At 45.3% G+C, this 18,748-nt stretch overlaps 1 protein-coding gene across 2 annotated transcripts in view; it reads right to left on the bottom strand.

The window, feature by feature from the left end:
* The window catches only part of LOC139262125 (E3 ubiquitin-protein ligase Midline-1-like), a 141,901-nt gene that overhangs the window by 68,836 nt on the left and 54,317 nt on the right, over positions 1 to 18,748 (bottom strand). For both annotated transcript variants that reach the window (XM_070877274.1, XM_070877273.1), the window contains one exon: positions 4,008 to 4,241. In XM_070877274.1, the coding sequence (XP_070733375.1) occupies positions 4,008 to 4,187 (180 nt within the window). In that variant the 5' untranslated portion in view covers positions 4,188 to 4,241. The remainder of the gene's footprint in view (positions 1 to 4,007; positions 4,242 to 18,748) is intronic.

Here is an 18,748-nt window from a genome sequence, read left to right on the forward strand (position 1 = left end):
AAAGTATAGGAAATATAGGCCTAGTCCAAGAAATCTCTCCTCGTATGTGTAATAGAGCTTTACCTAGTGGACTACGGATGTAATAACTGCTGGTGTAATAACAATAAAAGAATAAAAGGTCATGCGGCAATGTCATGTGATCACAGTTCTGTTAGGAGAGTATGTGCTTGTGTAACTGTGTCAAAGATATCACAGATTGGCCATGAGGATGCGATTTTTGGATTCCCTAAGCTGATATTTTTATTGGTGGATAATCCTGCCAACTGACAGAGAGACTTTGACAGGGTCTTTGTTTTGCAGAACAGGTAAAAATCCAGTAAATTTCAAGCACACTTGGCTGAATTATCAACATTGCCAGAGTCCAGATGGCCATTTCTATGGTAATAATAGGGCACTTCACTGAGTTCCTTGGTGACCAAGAGACTTTCAGAGCATACATGGAGCAGCTAGAAATGTTTTTCACCGCAAATAGTATCATCGAAGTCCCCGATGATGTAAACCGTAAACAGGTGGTTTTAGAAAGAAATGGAGCTATTTTCTTGACAGAAGCAGGACCCAAGGTGTATGAAACCGTGAAAAATGTATTTGTTCCCATCAAGCCAAAGGACATGCCACTGATGCAGATTTTAACCAAGTTAGAACAGCACTACAGTCCTGGGCCCCTGGAAATTGCTGTGAGTTATCATTTTGGAACATAAAATCAATTAAATGATGAACATATCAGTGAGTACATTGTAGCTTTAAAAAAGCTATTCATTCACTGTCATTTCGGAAACATTCAGGACCGAGCATTGCTTGACCGCTTTGTTTGTGGGTTGAAAGATAAAGGAATCTGAAGGAAATCATTCACAATCCCTAACTTGACATTTGATTTAGCTTGTCAGACAGTTATGTCGATGGATATAGCTAACCAATACTCCCAATGTTGCGCCATTTCCAGTCATCAAATAACTGAGGTGATATGGCTGCAGGCTAAAAGTAAAAGGCAGTTGGTCCCCAGGGCCTCAGCAACTGGTCAAGGTAACAGCGCATTGAAGTCATGCTGTCAATGCCTGGGACAACACATTACTCAAAACTGTCCATATGTGAAGGCAGAGTGTTTAAGCTGCAAGTAAACTGGGCATCTTGTGAAGGCGTGCCGACTGAAGAGTAAACCGACTTTCAATGCTAGAAGTAGAAATTGCCAGACACTATACATAGCACTGAAGAGAAGCAACAGGATGAGGAGGTTCTGGAGATACACATGTTAGGAGCACGAAGGTATCTAACAGTGATTTGCGAAGTATTGTCATCCAAGTGGATGTTGCAGGAACCACGATCCCATGGAAATCGACACTGGTGCATCCATGATGGTAGTACAAGAATCACTATAGCTCGACAAGTTGCGTGATTTTCTACTGAAAAAATTAAATATAGAGCTGCAAGGCTACTCAGAAATGCAAATCCCTGTTGTAGGAAGTATCACCAGACTGGTGAAATACAAGGATCAGTTTCACAACTTGCCTCTCATAGTAGGGTAGGAGACAAGCCTGCCTTGAAAGGTAGAAATTGGTTGGGATCACTGAAGCTGGATTGGAATGATATTTTTTGTGTGGATACGAAATTTGCATTGAAAGGTGATGTCATCAAGCAGTATCCGACAGTGATCCATGAACAGGTAGTCTGATCCAAGACTTCAAGGTGAGTGTCAGAGTGCAGAAGGACGCAAGACCAGTTTACTGCAAGCCACGTCCTGTACCAGACGCACTCAAGGAGAATGTTGAACAGGAATTCAAAAGATTAGAAACTGAGAACGTTATCTCTAAGGTAGATCTAAGTAATTGGGCTACACGCACTGCTGTTGTACCTAAGTCAGATGGCAAGGTAAGATTGTGTGGTGATTATAAAGTAACCGTAAACCGAATGCAGAGATAGGCTTTGATTTTGTCAGCATATACGTATGACATTGAGTACAGACTATCAGCTGATCACAATAATGCTGATGCTGTGTCCAGCTTGCCATCCATATCAAAAGTTACACCCAATAGGGAAGAAGTGTTCTATTTTTCATACGTTGATGAGCTGCCAGTCACAGCTGAACAGATTGGTAGGACAATCAATCGTGACCCAGTTATGTCAAAGGGATATGATTGAATAGGAAATGGCTTGCCAAACCAGGTGCCAGAGGAAGATATTCATCCATACTTCGTCAATAGGAATGAATTGTCAGTGATAAAGATTGTATTATGTGGGATGCAAGAGTATTTATTCCAAATAAGTTCAGGTCCAAATTGTTAGGAGATCTTCATGACCAGCACCTGGGAATGTGTGTGACCAAGAGTTTTGCATGCAGTTACTTATGGTGGCCAGGTCTAGATAAATATATAGAGTACATCATTAGTCAGTGTATAACATATCAATCGGTGAGCAAGAAACCACTATCAGTACCATTACAGCCATGGAAATGGCCTCCCAGGGTGTGGCAAAGGTTACATGTAGATTTTGCTGAGCTTGAAGGACAGCAATTGTTCATAGTGATAGACAGTCATTCGAAGTGGGTAGAAGTGTTTCCGATATGCAAAATAATCAATTTGTGAAGATTGTTTTCTTCATATGGTCTCCCAAAAGAAATTGTGTCTGATTATGAGCCGCAATTTTGTTCAGAAGAGTTCACACAGTTCATGGGCAGAAACTATGTGAAATATACCAAAGTTCCACCGTACCACCCTGCTACAAATGGTATAGCAGAGCGCACAGTACAAATTGTAAAACATGCCCTCATCAAGAAAATGTTGGATCCAAATCCAAAGAAATGGCAGTTATCCTTGAAACACAAACTGGTAAATTTTCTGATTACTTATCGGAACTTATCGGAATACTCTTCATAACACTACTAGTAGAACACTGGCAGACTTGTTTCTCAAACGACAGCCACAAACCAGTTTCTCGTTGTTAAAGCCAAACTTGGCACAGTCAGTAGAAGAGAAACAATCAAGGCAGAAAGAGAATCATGATAGAGGGAGAATAAGAGAGAGAAGTGTGAAATTGAATCAGAAGGTTAGAGTGAAGAACCATCACCATAAATGGTTAAAGTAGTTACCAGGAAGAGTAGTGAAGATATGTAGCCCTCACATATATTTGATCAAGATGTTTGATCATGGAAAGGTTAGGTTTGTTCACATTGATTATATTTTACCTACAGATGTGGAAGGAGTTGAAAGTTGAGATGATTCAATTTATTCTGATAAGTCCGATAGTCTTGTTGCAAGTAGAGTATCAGTAGCAAATCCTACATCAGATGTACTAGAAACAAGTCCAAGAGAAAGTCACAATTTAAGTCTGAGTCCGAATCAGGCACACAAACAGTCTGAAGGTGTAGAGAGTCCAAATGTAGATCAAGGTCGGCCCTTGGAGAAAAACTCCCCTCAGGCTCAACCAAGAATGAATCTAAGTCTTACCACCAGATTGGAAAGTTCTGTTCAAGAACGAAGGTACCCTCTTTGAAATAGAAAAACAGTGGTAATGTTTGATTTATAAATATAGAAAAATAAGTTAATATCTTTTGTTGTGTATACCATGCAAGTTATGTATAATGATTATTTTGTTATGATTAACTTCTTCAACAAGGAGGGAGAAGTGTAATAGAGCTCTACCTAGTGGACTACTGATATAATAACAACTACTGATGTAATAACAATAAAAGGTCATGTGGCAAGGTCATGTGATCACAGTTCTGTTAGGAGCCATCTTATAGTGTGTGTGTTTATGTAGCTGGGTCTAAGATATCACAGTATGACAATCTTCTAATCCCTTGAATCTGTCTAGTGAACCTTTGTTGCACTCCTTCTATGGCAAGTATATCTTCCCTTAGGTAAGGAGATCAAAACTGTACTCCAGGTTTCTGCTGAAGAGGATATTGCTAAGTAAGTATTTAAAAATGAAAAACTTTCCAATGGAAAACTTCAAACAGCATACTAAATGCAATTTATCAATGCAATTATTAAAATGAGTAAAGTTTAATCTATTACCTTAATAAAGAACAGTGGGTCTTTTTGATTTTTCAGGTCTTGCACTTCCTGAATAAGGTGAGTAATAACTTCTCGTTTAATTTCTAATTCTTGTATTTTCTTTAAGACTTTTGAAAGATTTATGTTTTTTTCTGTTATAACCGTGTCCAAAATTTGCTTTTCTTGCTTGGTCAACAGCATTCTAATTTCTTGGAACAGGTCTGAAATTTGTTTTCTCAAAATAGCACTATCTTTCTGTAATGAAAGAAAAATCATTCTAATTAAAGAGTATAAATAAAATAACCGATTCATGCACTAGGAGTTATGCAAATTGAAGAATGGTTTAGTAACTTGGTAATAGCTGTATTGTAAAATGTTCTCAAATTATAGGCCTAACAGTCATAAAACCCCTACCAAATCCTCATTATAAAAGAGGGATCTTTTTACATGTTGCCATGCTATAAATACATTTATTAGAAATATCTTTTGTGCATAAAATTAGATGAAATGATACTTCAAACAGACTGATGTTATACCATTCATATTTTCTACTGTTAGCATGCAGGAATATAAGAACATAGGAACCTAGGGCCCAAAATTGCCCAGGAGTTACTCCGTTTTTTTTGGAGCAACTTGATTTTTCTGGAGTATCTTAAAAATCCCCATTTTGCACATTCAATTTGCGCCAGTGTAAGTGAGTTAGTTAGGATTTTTTTAGCTTAGTTTAGTTTTGTTCAAAAGGGGGCGTTACCAGCCACCTATGGCCGTTTTGGCCATTTAAGCCAGTTTGGACAGCTTATAATTGCTCCAAACTAACTTAAGCCAGTGTATGTGGCTGCACAGAAAACCCTTGCGGAGAGTTAAGAAATCAGCGCAGGTAGGTACTTAATGACTTGACTAAAGAATGTGAATAGGATCAAACAGCTATACAGGACTGACAAACTTTGCGAAGTTAATTTACTATACAACAGAAGCATTCATGGAAGCGTAAACTACAAAAATAAAAGAAGTAAAGAGACAAAACATATTTACATAATTTTTTCAAAATATCCAAATAAAAAATAGAAGTACCTCCTGCTTGTGGGAAAATATTTTGATCAACAGGGTTAAGGAAAGTCTTGAGTAAGCTCATTAAAATAACTGGCTACACAGTTATCACACACTCCCCCTCCCCCCCCATCAAAACTTTCCTCTCCCCCCCCCCATCAAAACTCTCCTCTCTTCCTCCCACCCCCACATCAAAACTCTCCTCTCTTCCTCCCCCATCAAAACTCTCCTCACTTCCACCCCCCCATCAAAACTCTCCTCTCTCCTCCTCCCCGGATCAAAACTCTTCTTCTTCCCCCCCCGACCTCCACCCCCCCCAAAAGATCAAAGTCTCCCCGCACCAATCTGTTTCTTATATCCTCAGCGCAGGAATGCAGCGGGCCGGCCTGTGCAGCAGGCCATTCAGCCCAGGGTAGGGGCAGGACGCATCATGTCCCATGCTGCAGCATGCATCATCATCATCATGGGAGGAGCTACTGCGCATGCGCAAAAGCTCTGTTGTGCATGCGAACAGTTGCCAGCACTCTTTTTGGCGCAAAGCCCTAGCTCCACTCCCCAATGCACTTACCACGCCACACCAAGCCCCGGGAGAGTCGACAGAGGAGCCAGAATCCGGGGAACATCTTTTTGCCACTGTGTTGATCCTAGGAAGTTGGTGCATCTCACGTGAGTGCGCCGAAAAAATGGTTGGGCCAAATTTGGGCCCAGGAGTAGGTCATTTAGCCCCTTGAGCCTGTTCCAGCATTCATGGTTGATCTGTGACCTAACTCCATTTACCCATCTTTGTCCCATATCGTTTAATGTCTTTGGTTAACAAAAATCGATCAATTTCAGATTTTAAAGTTCTTTATATATTCATTCATGGAATGTGAGCGTCATTGGCAAGGTCAGCATTTATTGCCCGTCTCAAATTGTCCTTGGGGGTAGTGAGCTGCCTTCTTGAACTGTTGAGGGCAGTTAAGAATCAACCACATTGCTATGGGTCTGGAGTCACATGTAGGCTAGACCAGGTAACCAGGTAAGGGTGGCAGATTTTGTTCCCTAAAAGGACATTTGTGAACCAGATAGTTTGTTATGACAATATGGTAGTTTCATGGTCACCATTACTAATACTAGCTTTTGTTTTTATTATTCCAGATTTTTATTTAATTAACTGAATTTAAATTCCCCAGCTGCCATGGGTTTGATCTTATGTCTCTGGATAATTAGTCCAGACCTTTGGATTACTAGTCCAATAACATAACCACTGTGCTATCCCCCCGTCCCCCCATTAATGAAAGACCTAGCCTCAACTGCCATTTGCAGAAGAATGTTCCAAACTTCTACCACCGTTTGCATATAGACGTGTTTCTTAACTTCATTCCTGTAAGGCCTGGCTCCACCTTTTAGGCTATGTCCCCTAGTCCTGGAATCCCCAACCAGTGGAATTTGTTTCTTTATCTGCTCTCTCAGTTCCACTTAATATCTTGAAAACTTCGATCAATTCACTCTTTAACCTTCTAAATTCCAGGGAATACAATCCTAGTTTGCGTAATCTCACCTCGTCATTTAACCCTTGGAGTCCAGGTATCATTTTGGTAAACCTGCGCTGCACTCCCTCCAAGGCCAATATATCCTTCCTAAGGTGTGGTGCCCAGAACTGAGCACAGCACTGCAGGTGTGGTCTAACTAAGGCTTTGTATGGCTGTAACATAACTTCGACCCCAATGTATTCTAGTCTTCTAGATATAAAGGCCAGCATTCCATTAGCCTTTTTGATTATTTATTGTACCTGTCCATGACATTCTCAGATTCTTCCTTGCATTCTCTTGTGCAGGCTGTCAGAGCACACAGGGATGTCCTCTTCCCTGCTGACAGGCAAAGGAGACCTCCACAAGCAACAAAGCGAGCCAGGCTGGATATTGTTAAGGAGGTCAGCAGCAAGCATGTGAACCTAGATACAGTGCAGGAAGTGCTTCAATGATCTCATGTGGTCAGGAAAGGTAAGTGCAATGTCACACTCACCCTCATCATGAAGTGCCGATCAACATATCCCCATCACGCTGCCTTCCCAAGCCTACTCCTGCACATCATTCCTCACACCAACATACCTTGTACGTCCACCCATCCCTCTCTCTCTATGTACATACTCACATCCCCATCTGATTAACCACCCCTCACCCTCATCCTCATCATAGCAAGTAACACCACACAAGAGGCCATTTGGCATTGGCAGCCCACTCCCTCAGAGTCACTCTCTACAGATGTGACCCATCCATTCCTTATACTCATTCCATCATTCTCACTCAAACTTCTCTTCTTTCCTTCCTTGTAGGAGAAGAGAGCCCACAACAGCAAGGAAAAGGAACGAACCGGAGGTGGCCTTCCAGTAATTGCACATATCACAGCAGCAGAGGAGACGGCTTTGGAAATTTCAGGAGGTTGAGAGATGCTGGCGATGGGAGATGGAGAGGGGCACATCCCAGCAACCAAGTGATAGAATCACATCTCATACAGCCACATGGCATGCAACAGACACCCATATGATGACTGATGTCAACAGCCACTGAATAGTCATCATGTGCATAATGGTAATGTTATCCATTCATATTATAACACTTTGAATTCATCTCTTTACTCTCCCATAGGTCCATCAACTGCCCTCCCACTCTCCACACTTCCAGACGGAGGAGGAAAATGACTCCTCAGAGGAACCTTTAACCTGAGGGAGCACCGTCAGCAGACCCAAGCGCGCGCACCAAGCATCAGTGCAGATACGCACACCTTGGTGGGTACTTTGCGCCACAGCGTAGAGTTGCCACCTGGTGTCTCACAATTCACAAGTGAGAAAGAGCAGTGGAGATTCTTCGCCAGAGGGTGTAGGACGCTCCAAGCAGCGCTGAGTTGCATGCAGACGCTGAGCCTCAGGGACCATCGAGAAAGACTGTGATCTTGGAGGGGCAGCAACAATTGCACGAGGCTCTGACAGTTTCTGCAGCAGCAATGCCTGCAATTGTTGAGAGAATGGGTCGATCGAGTCCGTGGCACGCTGGCAATCGCCCCCATGGTAAAGGCACGAGGACGGTGGGTTCCCGACGCGCGACCTATTTTCATAATTTTTACAGCCGACGTGCCTCTGAATCCGCACACATAGCAATGTTAAAATTCTGGCCCATGTGTTTATCATTTATTATAAATTTTGTAGCGCTGTGCAGTACAGCGAGTTATGCTCATTGGAACATGATAGTCTTAATCATTTCTGTGATAAATGTTGATTATTTTCTGAGTGCAGTGCCAAGATTGTGCTCATGGGAATATGACTGAATCAACTTATTTTTTATTGGTACCTGGTAATCATGTAACCATAACAAATAATGGCATTGGATTACCTCGAGGGGTATTTTAAATGATTTTTCTTCGGCTACAAAAATTCCCTTTAAAAATGAGTCACCGGGGTGATAATGAGAAGAAATATGAATTAGGATGAATGCTTCATTATTCTCCTTCCAGTAATAGATCCACAATATCACTTTGTCATTGTAATTGACTTGATGATTGAGCAGCTTGGAGGGGTTAGTAGGTGAGTCACGTGTAGCCATGGTACTTATATGGTTGGTGCAGTTAAGCTTCTGGTCAATTGTGGCACATAAGATATTGAAGTTAGAGGACTCGGCAATGGTAATGCCATTGAAGGTCAGAGGAGGTGGTTGGGTTTTTTTCTTGTTGGTCAATGTCTAGCACTTACATGGGGCAAATATTACCTCATATAAGGCTAGCATAGACTGCTTTATTATTCGAGTTGAACATTGTAGAGTTTTCAGTGAACAGCCCCATTTCTGACAGAGGGCAAATTATTGATAAAATAGCAGAAGGTGGTTGGACTAAAGGTATTGTCTTAGGAATCCCAGCAGTGCTGTCCTGGAACTGTAATTGCTGGTCTCCAACAAGTTCATTGTGTTCTCTCATGTCATGTGGAGTGAAACAAAGTGGCATCTATGATGGTGGGGAACTTAGGAGAAGGCTGAGTCGAATTGAATATTTGAGGGTCAAAATTGCCCTTTTTTTAAAGGCCCGTTACCGCCTGCCTCGAAGAGGCCTTACCGACTGGAGGCAGGCAGAGGGTGTGATACAACCGCAATTGCCTCCAGGCCGGGGGGCTTCCACAGTGTCCCGACTATCCGCCCCGCCCGGCGCTCCAACCTCTTGTTAGCCATGCGCTGACCCCTTTTCCACCCCGTGGTAGAAATTGCCCCGCAAGAGCGTGGCTGCCGCCAGTCAGTGCTACTGACAGCTTCACAAGGCGGGAAGCTGCCAGTGGCTGGGTGATATGGCTGCCCTTTAAGGGGAAGGCACATTGCCACGGCCACCATTTTCTTTTAATTGCCGCTGACAATGGCAGCCGTGGGTTCAGCTGGGCCACCAACAGGCAGTCCCATACCCCCTCTTGGGTGCCGGGCCACTGGCCTGGCCGAACCTTTCTCTGGTGGACCAGTGGGCGCCATTTGCAGCGTCCCACCCCTTTAACTGAAGGGGAGGGACGTTGCTACGTGTCAGCGTGACATGGTGTATCTGCGTCATGCTGATGTCATCACTGCTGTGCTCAGCGGAGCAGTGATGGACAGCGCCCGCTCCCGACCTGAATTCACCCCTACACCACCTCAAACAGTGTCGCAAAGCACTGGGACGCGGTGTCAGAGTTAAAGAGCCGAATTTTCAGACTCTTCCTTCAGATTCCCACCGGGCGGTAATAATTTTATCTGCCCGAAATGGTATTTTTGGCTTAACATACATGCAAGTACCTGTATTGTTTGGATTACCCCATCTTCTTGCGCACATGTTACAGATTATGGGGATATACAATTCTACGGCTGATGATGGTTCATGGGCACTCAATTTCAGGCTGCTAGATCTGTCCTTAGTCTGTCTTACTTAACATGGTGATCGTGCTACATAACATGATGGTGTTTCAAACATTTTTTATTCATTCTCCGGATATGGGCAAGACCAGCATCTATTACCCATCCCTAATTGCCCTTGAGAAGGTGGTAGTGAGTCGCTGCAGCCCATGTGGTTATAATTCTCCCACTGTTAGGTAGGGAGTTCCAGAATTTTGACTCAGCGATGATAAAGGAATGGCGATATATGTATAAGGCAGGATGTTGTGACTTGGAGGTGATGATGTCCCATGCGTGGGTACAAGGAAAAGTGTGTCTTTATTGTGAAGATGAGACTTTAGGAGAGAAATTTGGGTCATTTGAGCCTCCCATTAGCGCCCCCGGGGGGCACAAACGACTTTGCGACCGGGCGCCGCTAACGACCTCCGCTAAATTCGACAGGGGTTTAGCGGCGGCGGTAACACATGGCGCCCTGCTCTGCTGCGCCGGCGATGCTGACGTCATCAATGTACACAGCATCAAGCTAGCATCCTGACTCTAAATTGTATTTACCCCTCAAGCTACACCGAGCGATGACACGGTCAGCTTCAGGCAGCTGGCTACCAACGGGGTGAGATTTAATGGGAATATAGGCTGTTGTTTGTAAAAAAAAATTTCCAATTTCCTTGTTGCTTCTTTGAACATGGGTACCATGTCGTGATCGGTCAGCCCGGCACTCTGCTTGACTACTGGGCTGTTGGCACGGCACGGCACCCCCGCTCCCCAGTGGTCCAGGTAAGATCCTTTTTTTCCTGCAGAGTATGCAGTTTGGGACCTTCCCTTTAATTCAGGGAAGTGCCCCTCCTACGCGACAGCGCTACGCGGCCCAGTACATAGTGTTGGTGAGCCGTGCGCCCTGCTTGATTTAGCACGCCACTTCCTTTCGGGGACGGGAACCCCAATTTCTCGCGAGAGGTAAGGTTTCTGTGGGGCAGTACCGAATATGTAGCCCTTTGTTTTCACCAGTACTCTGTGGTGGTCATTACTATGCACTGAGATGGCAGCAAGAAGTAAGTTGGTGAGGACAAGTTCAAGTAGGTTAATGTCTCATATTAGTTGCCCCATTACCTGAACAAGACCCAGCCTTGCAGACATGTCCTTCAGAATTCAACCAATTCAGTTAGAGAAAAGTACTCTCAAGTCACTCTTGGTGGTGAACATCAAAGTCCTCTACTCAGAGCACATTTTGTGCCCTTGCTTCCTCGAAGTGATGTTCAAACTGAAGAAGTACTGGTTTGTCAGTTGAAGGGGTACTGTAGGTAATAATCAGCAGGAGATTTCCTTGGCCTTGTTAATCTGAAGCCATGCCATGAACATTTATAGGAGCCACAGTCAATGTTGAATATTCCTAGGGCCGTGGCCACCTGACGAAATACCACTGACCCGCCGTATTCCTCTGATAGGCTTATCCATCCAATGGGATAGGATATACACAGAGATGGTGATGGAGGAATCTGAATTGTTGGCTGATGGATTTGATTCTGTGTGTACAACTACGTCAGGCTGTTGCTTAACTAATGTGTGGGACAGCTCTTCATATTTGGCAACCAGTTGTCAAATGGTAGGGAGAAAGACTTTATAAGAACATAAGAATTAGGAACAGGAGTAGGCCATCTAGCCCCTCGAGCTGCTCCGCCATTCAACAAGATCATAGCTGATCTGGCCGTGGACTCAGCTCCACTTACCCGCCCGCTCCCCATAACCCTTAATTCCCTTATTGGTTAAAAATCTATCTATCTGTGACTTGAATACATTCAATGAGCTAGCCTCAACTGCTTCCTTGGGCAGAGAATTCCACAGATTCACAACCCTCTGGGAGAAGAAATTCCTTCTCAACTCGGTTTTAAATTGGCTCCCCCGTATTTTGAGGCTGTGCCCCCTAGTTCTAGTCTCCCCTACCAGTGGAAACAACCTCTCTGTCTCTATCTTGTCTATACCTTTCATTATTTTAAATGTTTCTATAAGATCACCCTTCTTCCTTCTGAACTCCAACGAGTAAAGATCCAGTCTACTCAATTTATCATCATAAGGTAACCCCCTCATCTCCGGAATCAGCCTAGTGAATCGTCTCTGTACCCCCTCCAGAGCCAGTACAATCCTTCCTTAAGTAAGATGACCAAAACTGCATGCAGTACTCCAGGTGCGGCCTCACCAATACCCTATACAGTTTCAGCAGGACCTCCCTGCTTTTGTATTCCATCCCTCTCGCAATGAAGGCCAACAATCCATTTGCCTTCCTGATTACCTGCTGCACCTGCAAACTAACCTTTTGGGATTCATGCACAAGGACCCCCAGGTCCCTCTGCACACAGCATGTTGTAATTTCTCCCCATTCAAATCATTTGAAGGGTTGACTGGGATAGGATTGCTTTAGTCCTGTCCTGATCTAAAGCCTGGGTTGTTGCCAATGGGTTTATTCAATATTTATTTTATTGTTCTATTTTGTCGTGGTCATTTTACAACTTGCGTAGCTTGCTAAACCATTTAAGAAGGCATTAAGAGTCAATCACATATTGTGGAGTCAAGTGTAGGGCAGACCAAGTATGGGTGGCAGGTTCCCTTCTCTGAATAATATTAACAAACCGGTTATGTTTTTGCATAAGAACATAAGAAACAGGAGCAGTTCCATTGAGCCTGCTCTGCCATTCAGTAAGATCATGGCTGATCTGCCTCAACTCCACTTTCCACCTGATCCCCATATCACTTGATTCCCTTAGTATCCAAAAATGTATTGATCTCAGTCTCGAATGTATTAATGAATGAGCATCCACAGCCCTCTAGGCTAGAAAATTCCAAAGATTCACAACCCTCTGAGTGAAGAACTTTCTCATCAACTTAGTCCTAAATGGCTGACCCCTTATCATGAGACTATGACCCCTAGTTCTAGACTCTCCAGCCAGGGGAAACAGCCTCACAGCATCTACCCTGCCAATCCCTCTAAGAATTTTATGCATTTCGGTGAGATCATCTCTCATTCCTCTAAACTTCATAGAATAAAGGCCCATTCTACTCAATCGCTCCTTATAGGACAACCCTTGCATCCCAAGAATCAGTCTGGTGAATCTCTGTTGCACACCCCTCGAAGGCAAGTATATCCTTACTTTGGTAAGGAGACCAAGACAATACACAGCACTTCAGATTCAGTCTCACCAAAACCCTATATAATTGCAGCAAGATTGCCTGGGGCCAAAATTGCTCCCCGCCAAAAACGCGGCGCACCTACCACGTTTCGACTGTTTTCATCGCAGCGGCAGATGTGGTGGCCTCTTGTGCGAAATTCCGTTCTTTGGCTTTTTTTTTTTGAGCAGCCCGAAAGTCGGTCATAATGGGGGCGGAAGTGCATCAAAGAGCGGATGTTCGGTAAATAGAGGGGCGGAAGTGGGGGGGCGGCGAGCGGAGTGACCGGCGCTGTCGCTCATCTGCGTAGTCCTGATGATGTCATCACGCTGGTGTATCACCACGTCTCTCCCCTTCACTTAAAGGGGAGAGCCTCTGAGATACTTTAAGTTCGGTTCACTGGACACCAGGGAGGATTTCAGCCAGGCCAGCCGCCTGGTACCCAAGAGAGGTGCCAGGCTGCCTGGTGGTGGCCAGGCCGAACCTGGGAGCATAATTGTCGGTCCGACATGACGGTTGGCCGACAAAAAAAAAATGGCGGCCATGGCACTAGGACCTCTCCTTTATTGGCAGCTGCAGCTGCACCACCATTTTAGAAGCACTGCAAGCACAGTGCACCAACAGAAAAAGCTGTAGGTGTCAGCAACATTTTCTCGGCAGAATTCCGCGTTCGGTGGGGGGGGGGGGCACACGCACATCGGCGGTGTGCACTTTGATGATGCATTTAGAATGGATTGGCAACAGCGGAGCGGTAGTGGGGGGGGAATGGGTCACCGCCAGGATACTGCAGGAGCAGAATTTTCAAAATGGCAGTCATTCGACGAAAAAATCGGCGGCCATTCCACTCCGCTGTGTGGCTGCTGATTTCCGGTGGTAACAGGTCTTAAGGGAAGGGACAATTTTGGCTTCCCCTTACTCTTGTACTCCAACCTCTTTGCAATAAAGGCCAATATACCATTTGATTTCCTAATTGTTTGCTGTACCTCCATGGTAACTTTCTGTGATTCGTTAATGATAATCTGGTAACATTCATGGTCATTTTTCTGGTGCTAGCCCACAAATTACCAGCATTATTGTATTCACTTTCACAATTTGCCACGCTGGTGCTTACACTTACAAAGTATGGGTTGCCAATACCATAACCACTCGATTACTATACCTATGCATCCACTGCTAATTGTCACGATAAATGTATGAATTGCTCATAATGAGTGCTATTTTATGAAGACAGAAACTTCATCATCATCATAAGCAGTCCCTCAGAATTGAGGAAGATTTGCTTCCACTCTTAAAATGAGTCCTTAGGTGGTAACTTATACAATTTACGAATCAGGTATGGATATAAATGTGGTTGATCTTCCATGGTATTGTTTACAGACCAAGTAAAACTGATCATCTGGAATTTCTGCAAAGTTTCCTCTGACCTCCTGCCATAACTCTAACAAGAGATGGGTGAAAGCCCCATCGAAACAGTGCAAGTGGCTATTTACGCTTTTTCTTCAGGTTCCAATGATCTTCTGCCGAAGTTAGGGCAAGAGATCGAGGGAATCCCCTGGAAATTTTACCTCAATATTTTATTCCTGTGAATATTTCTCCACTTCTTTCCTATTTACTAATATATTTTGTGTGTTTTCCGTGTTCATGTTTGTCTTCTACTCGTTCTATCTTTATGGCTCCTGCACATTTATGGGGCCCAAGTTTCCACATGATTTGCGCCTGATTTTTAGGAGCAACTGGTGGAGAACGGACTATCTTAGAAATCGCAATTCTCCACATTTTTTTTTCTGCAGTTCTAGTCAGGTAGAACAGTTCTACTTTGGAACAGAATTTTTTCTTCAAAAGGGGGCGTGTTCGGCCACTGACGCCTGATTTGAAAGTTTCCACAGTGAAAACGTACTCCAAACTAAAGTAGAATGGAGCAAGTGAAGATTTTTGTAGAACTGAAAAAACCTGTTCTACACATTAAAAAATCAGGCGCAGGTTACAAATTAGGCGTCCAGAACGAGGTGGGGGGGAAGGGAAGTCATTAAATTCTATAATAAATCCTTATTTATACTTATACAAATATTATACAAATAAATCCAACCTGAATAAACATTTATAAGCAAGAAAAGATTAAATAAACCATCTTCCTACCTGTGTGAAAGTGCTTCAGGCAGGCCTTTCGGGACCGAAGGCTGAACGGGCCGGCCCGAGACTTCGGGCAGGGCCCGTCCCCAGCACCAGATTTACAGGTAGGTGGCGTTGGGTTGGGTCGGGGAGGTGGAGAGAGGGAGGGAGGGGGAGAGGAGAGGAGAGGAGAGGGGGGAGGTCAGGTCGGATCCAGTCCGGGAGCGGGAGTTGGGTCGGGTCGGGTCCAGTCGGGGAGCGGGAACAGGAGCGCGGGTCGGGTCGGGTCCAATCGGGGGGGCGGGGAGCGGGAACAGGAGCGCGGGTCGGGTCGGTTGGGTCAGTCGGGGGGGGGGGGAGCGGGTGTCGGGTCTGGTCGGGGGGGAGGGGGGAAGCAGGAGCTGGCCGTGGGAGGAGCCTTATTCACGCAGCCCCAGTGAGGCCATTCGGCCAGGGCTACGGGCTGCGTGCTTCGGGCCCCTCCCACACAGTTCCGCGCCTGGAGCTACTGCACTTGCGTGCTGACTGTAGCGCGCATGTGCAGAGGTTCTGGCACTGTTTTCAGCGCAGAGACCTGGCTCCGCCACCCCCACAGCTCGTGCTGCACTGTGCCGAGGGCCAGAGGACCTGCAGGGAGGTGGAGAATACCGAGGATTTTTTTAGGCGCACTTTGTGGCGCGAAAAACGGGCGTCCAGGTCGGGACTGCGCCGTTCTAGGCGCGTGTGGAAACTTGGGCCCATGGTGTCTGCATTTCTATTTGTGTCACACTATTTGTCTAATTCTTAACAGATTTGCCGAAAAAATGCTGTAATTTGCTTTGTTTTCTGTAAATTACCTGACATTTCTGTTCGACTATCACAAATGTTCCTTTGCTGATTTCTAGGTCTTACTTTGTATTAAGCCCAGGGTATGCAATAAAATGTCAGCCATCAGTGGCTGTGGATATTGGTGTCTCAGGGCAGGAGTGATTGGGGCTCGAAGTGGCACACAGCATGGCAACCATGGGAGGGAGTGGGGAATCTGGGTCAGGAATTTGGTACTCAGTGAGACAAGCATACAAAAGAAGGGGTCTAGACTTCAGAGAGGGACGGGATGGGAAGTGCACTGAGCAGTCAGGGCTACAGTACTTATTGTAGCAGCAGAGTAAGTAGGGAGGGGATGTAATGAGTTCTGTCAGGGGGCCAGAATAGTGAAGATGTAGTATGTAGTTGAGGCAGGGACAGTGTGTAAATAAATTGTGTGCTCCTCACCCACAATTTTCCCCAAGCCCGTTTTCTGGCGTATTGCCCATTTCTCTAGGCCAGAAATGTGCCAGAAATAATTTGCCAAAGTTTCCCCAATGTATAATTCGAATTTGGCGACTCGGGGAGTGGAGACTACTGTCTGCGCCGAAAAATGATGCCACATCTTCTGCGCATGAGCGGAAAATTTTTTTTTTTACGTCATTGCAATGGACGCACATGCCATATGCTTAGCACAGCTCAGATTTGGCAATTGGCCATTTTTAATGAGACAGTTGTGAGTGTGAGAACGTTGAGTGCTGTCTGAGATCATTGGAAAAATCGGATCTGCAGCAATACAAGATGCAGCTTGGTGCAAGGACCAAGAAATTCTTACAGGAAGAACTGGAGGCACTAGTTACTGTGATTGAGAACAGATGGCAGGAGCTGGATATCAGCAGAAGTCACATAAAAGTTCCACCCAAAGAAAAGAAGAAATGCTGAAACCAAGTTACAGAAGATTACTATGCAATGGTGACCACCACGAGATCTGTAGGCCTGTGTAAAAAGAAGTGGCAGGACCGTGGTCAAGTAGTTATTGTAAGTAATATTTTCATTTATTCAATGCAATTGCAATTGTAAATGTGGCCATCTGTATATGTCCTACCCAGCAGAAAGACACCCTCTTTAAAAAGTTAGGTTTTCATCTTTGCAGAGGAAGATGGCACATAATAAAAGGGAAAGGAGTCAAGCAGGAGGAGGCCCGGCAAATCTGCACCTACTGACACCCTTGGAAGAGAGGGTCGCTGCTTTGATGCTTGGAAAAAAAGTAATCAGTACTGCACAAGCTGGGCCCACAGGAGAGAGGGGGTAAATCCTGCAAATTCATCGTGATCCTTAAAATCAGACTGCTACCTGGCCTGCGATGTGTAAGCCTACTCATGCAACCCACCCTGCTCTCGCCTCCGCTGCTAACCATTTGACTGTTCTGTTATATTTTGCAGAACTTGAGGCCAAACCTAACGATGCAGAAGATGATTTGGATGCAGACAAACCTGAAGAGGAGAACATCTTCCAATCCAACCCTCCAAACCATGGGAGTGAGGGGGATGGGGAGGGGATGGAGCTGGATGAAACTCTAACTGTTGTACTGACTTTGGAGGAGGTACCGCTCATGGAGGTGACAGCGCCTTCTGTGACTAGTGGTTTGAGTGTTGGTGGGACATTCCATGGTTTCACACCTTTCGAGGTTGCGGGTCCCAGTGATGTGGTGCAGTGAGGCACACCCAGGACCCCACCTTCCAAGGGTGCAGGTCCCAGTGGTGTGGTGCAGCGAGACACACCCAGGGCTCCACCTTCAAAGGTTGTGGGACCCAGTGGTGGGGTGCAGCAAGACACAACCAGGGCCCCACCTTCAAAGGTTGTGAGACCCAGTGGTGGGGTGCAGCAAGGCACAGCCGTGGGGAGGAGGGGAAGGAGAGTTCGACCGCGCTCTCCTGAGGTGCAGGATCTAACAGAGGTGGTTCATGTAATGTATCTACATAAGGTCTGCCCACCACCAGGGGGCACGACCGTTGGAGGTCCTAGGGTCATAGGTACATTCATGCTGGGCTCAGTATATAACCTGAACGTCACCTTTGCATCTTCACTTCTGGAAGCAATTAAAGACTGACCAGCTTACACCTAGTCACTGGCTCACAGTATGTAGTTCACTGTATCATTTCATAAACCACAACTGGCGACGAGGCAAATACAAAGCCATGCCAAAGTATGGCGAGAGTCAATGAGGGAGAGGATTGGGGAGATTTCATGGATCGTCTTGACCAGTATTTCGTGGCAAACAACCTAAACAAAGACAAGGATGCAGAGAAGCGCAGATCATTTTTCTCACCGTCTGTGGCCCCACGATCTATGCACTCAAGAATCAGCTCTCACCCACTCTTCCTACAGAAAAGGATTACAAAGAACTGTGTGCTCTAGTTCGGGAACACCTTATACTCACGGAAGGAATCCTCATATCCAGATATCGCTTCCATACGCACGTTCGTCCAGGAGGCCAGGACGTAGCGGCATTTGTTGCCGACCTGAGACGTCTTGCAGGGCCGTGCAAATTTGGGCCTGCGTTGGAAGACATGCTGCGTGACTTTTTCATGATCGGGGTCAACCACGAGGTGATCTTAAGTAAGCTGTTGGCTGCGGAGACGCCGGACCTCAGCAAGGTCATCACCATCGCCCAGGCTTCCGTGTCTATGCAGAAAAGCACGAAGCAGATATTGTGACAAAACAGGAACTCCACGGCAAGTACTGTGCACAAAATTGTATCGACGGCCAGCAGAGCTGCACATGGCAGGGCCT

The sequence above is a fragment of the Pristiophorus japonicus genome, chromosome 4, assembly GCF_044704955.1.
Source record: "Pristiophorus japonicus isolate sPriJap1 chromosome 4, sPriJap1.hap1, whole genome shotgun sequence".
NCBI classification, from domain to species: Eukaryota; Metazoa; Chordata; class Chondrichthyes; family Pristiophoridae; genus Pristiophorus; species Pristiophorus japonicus.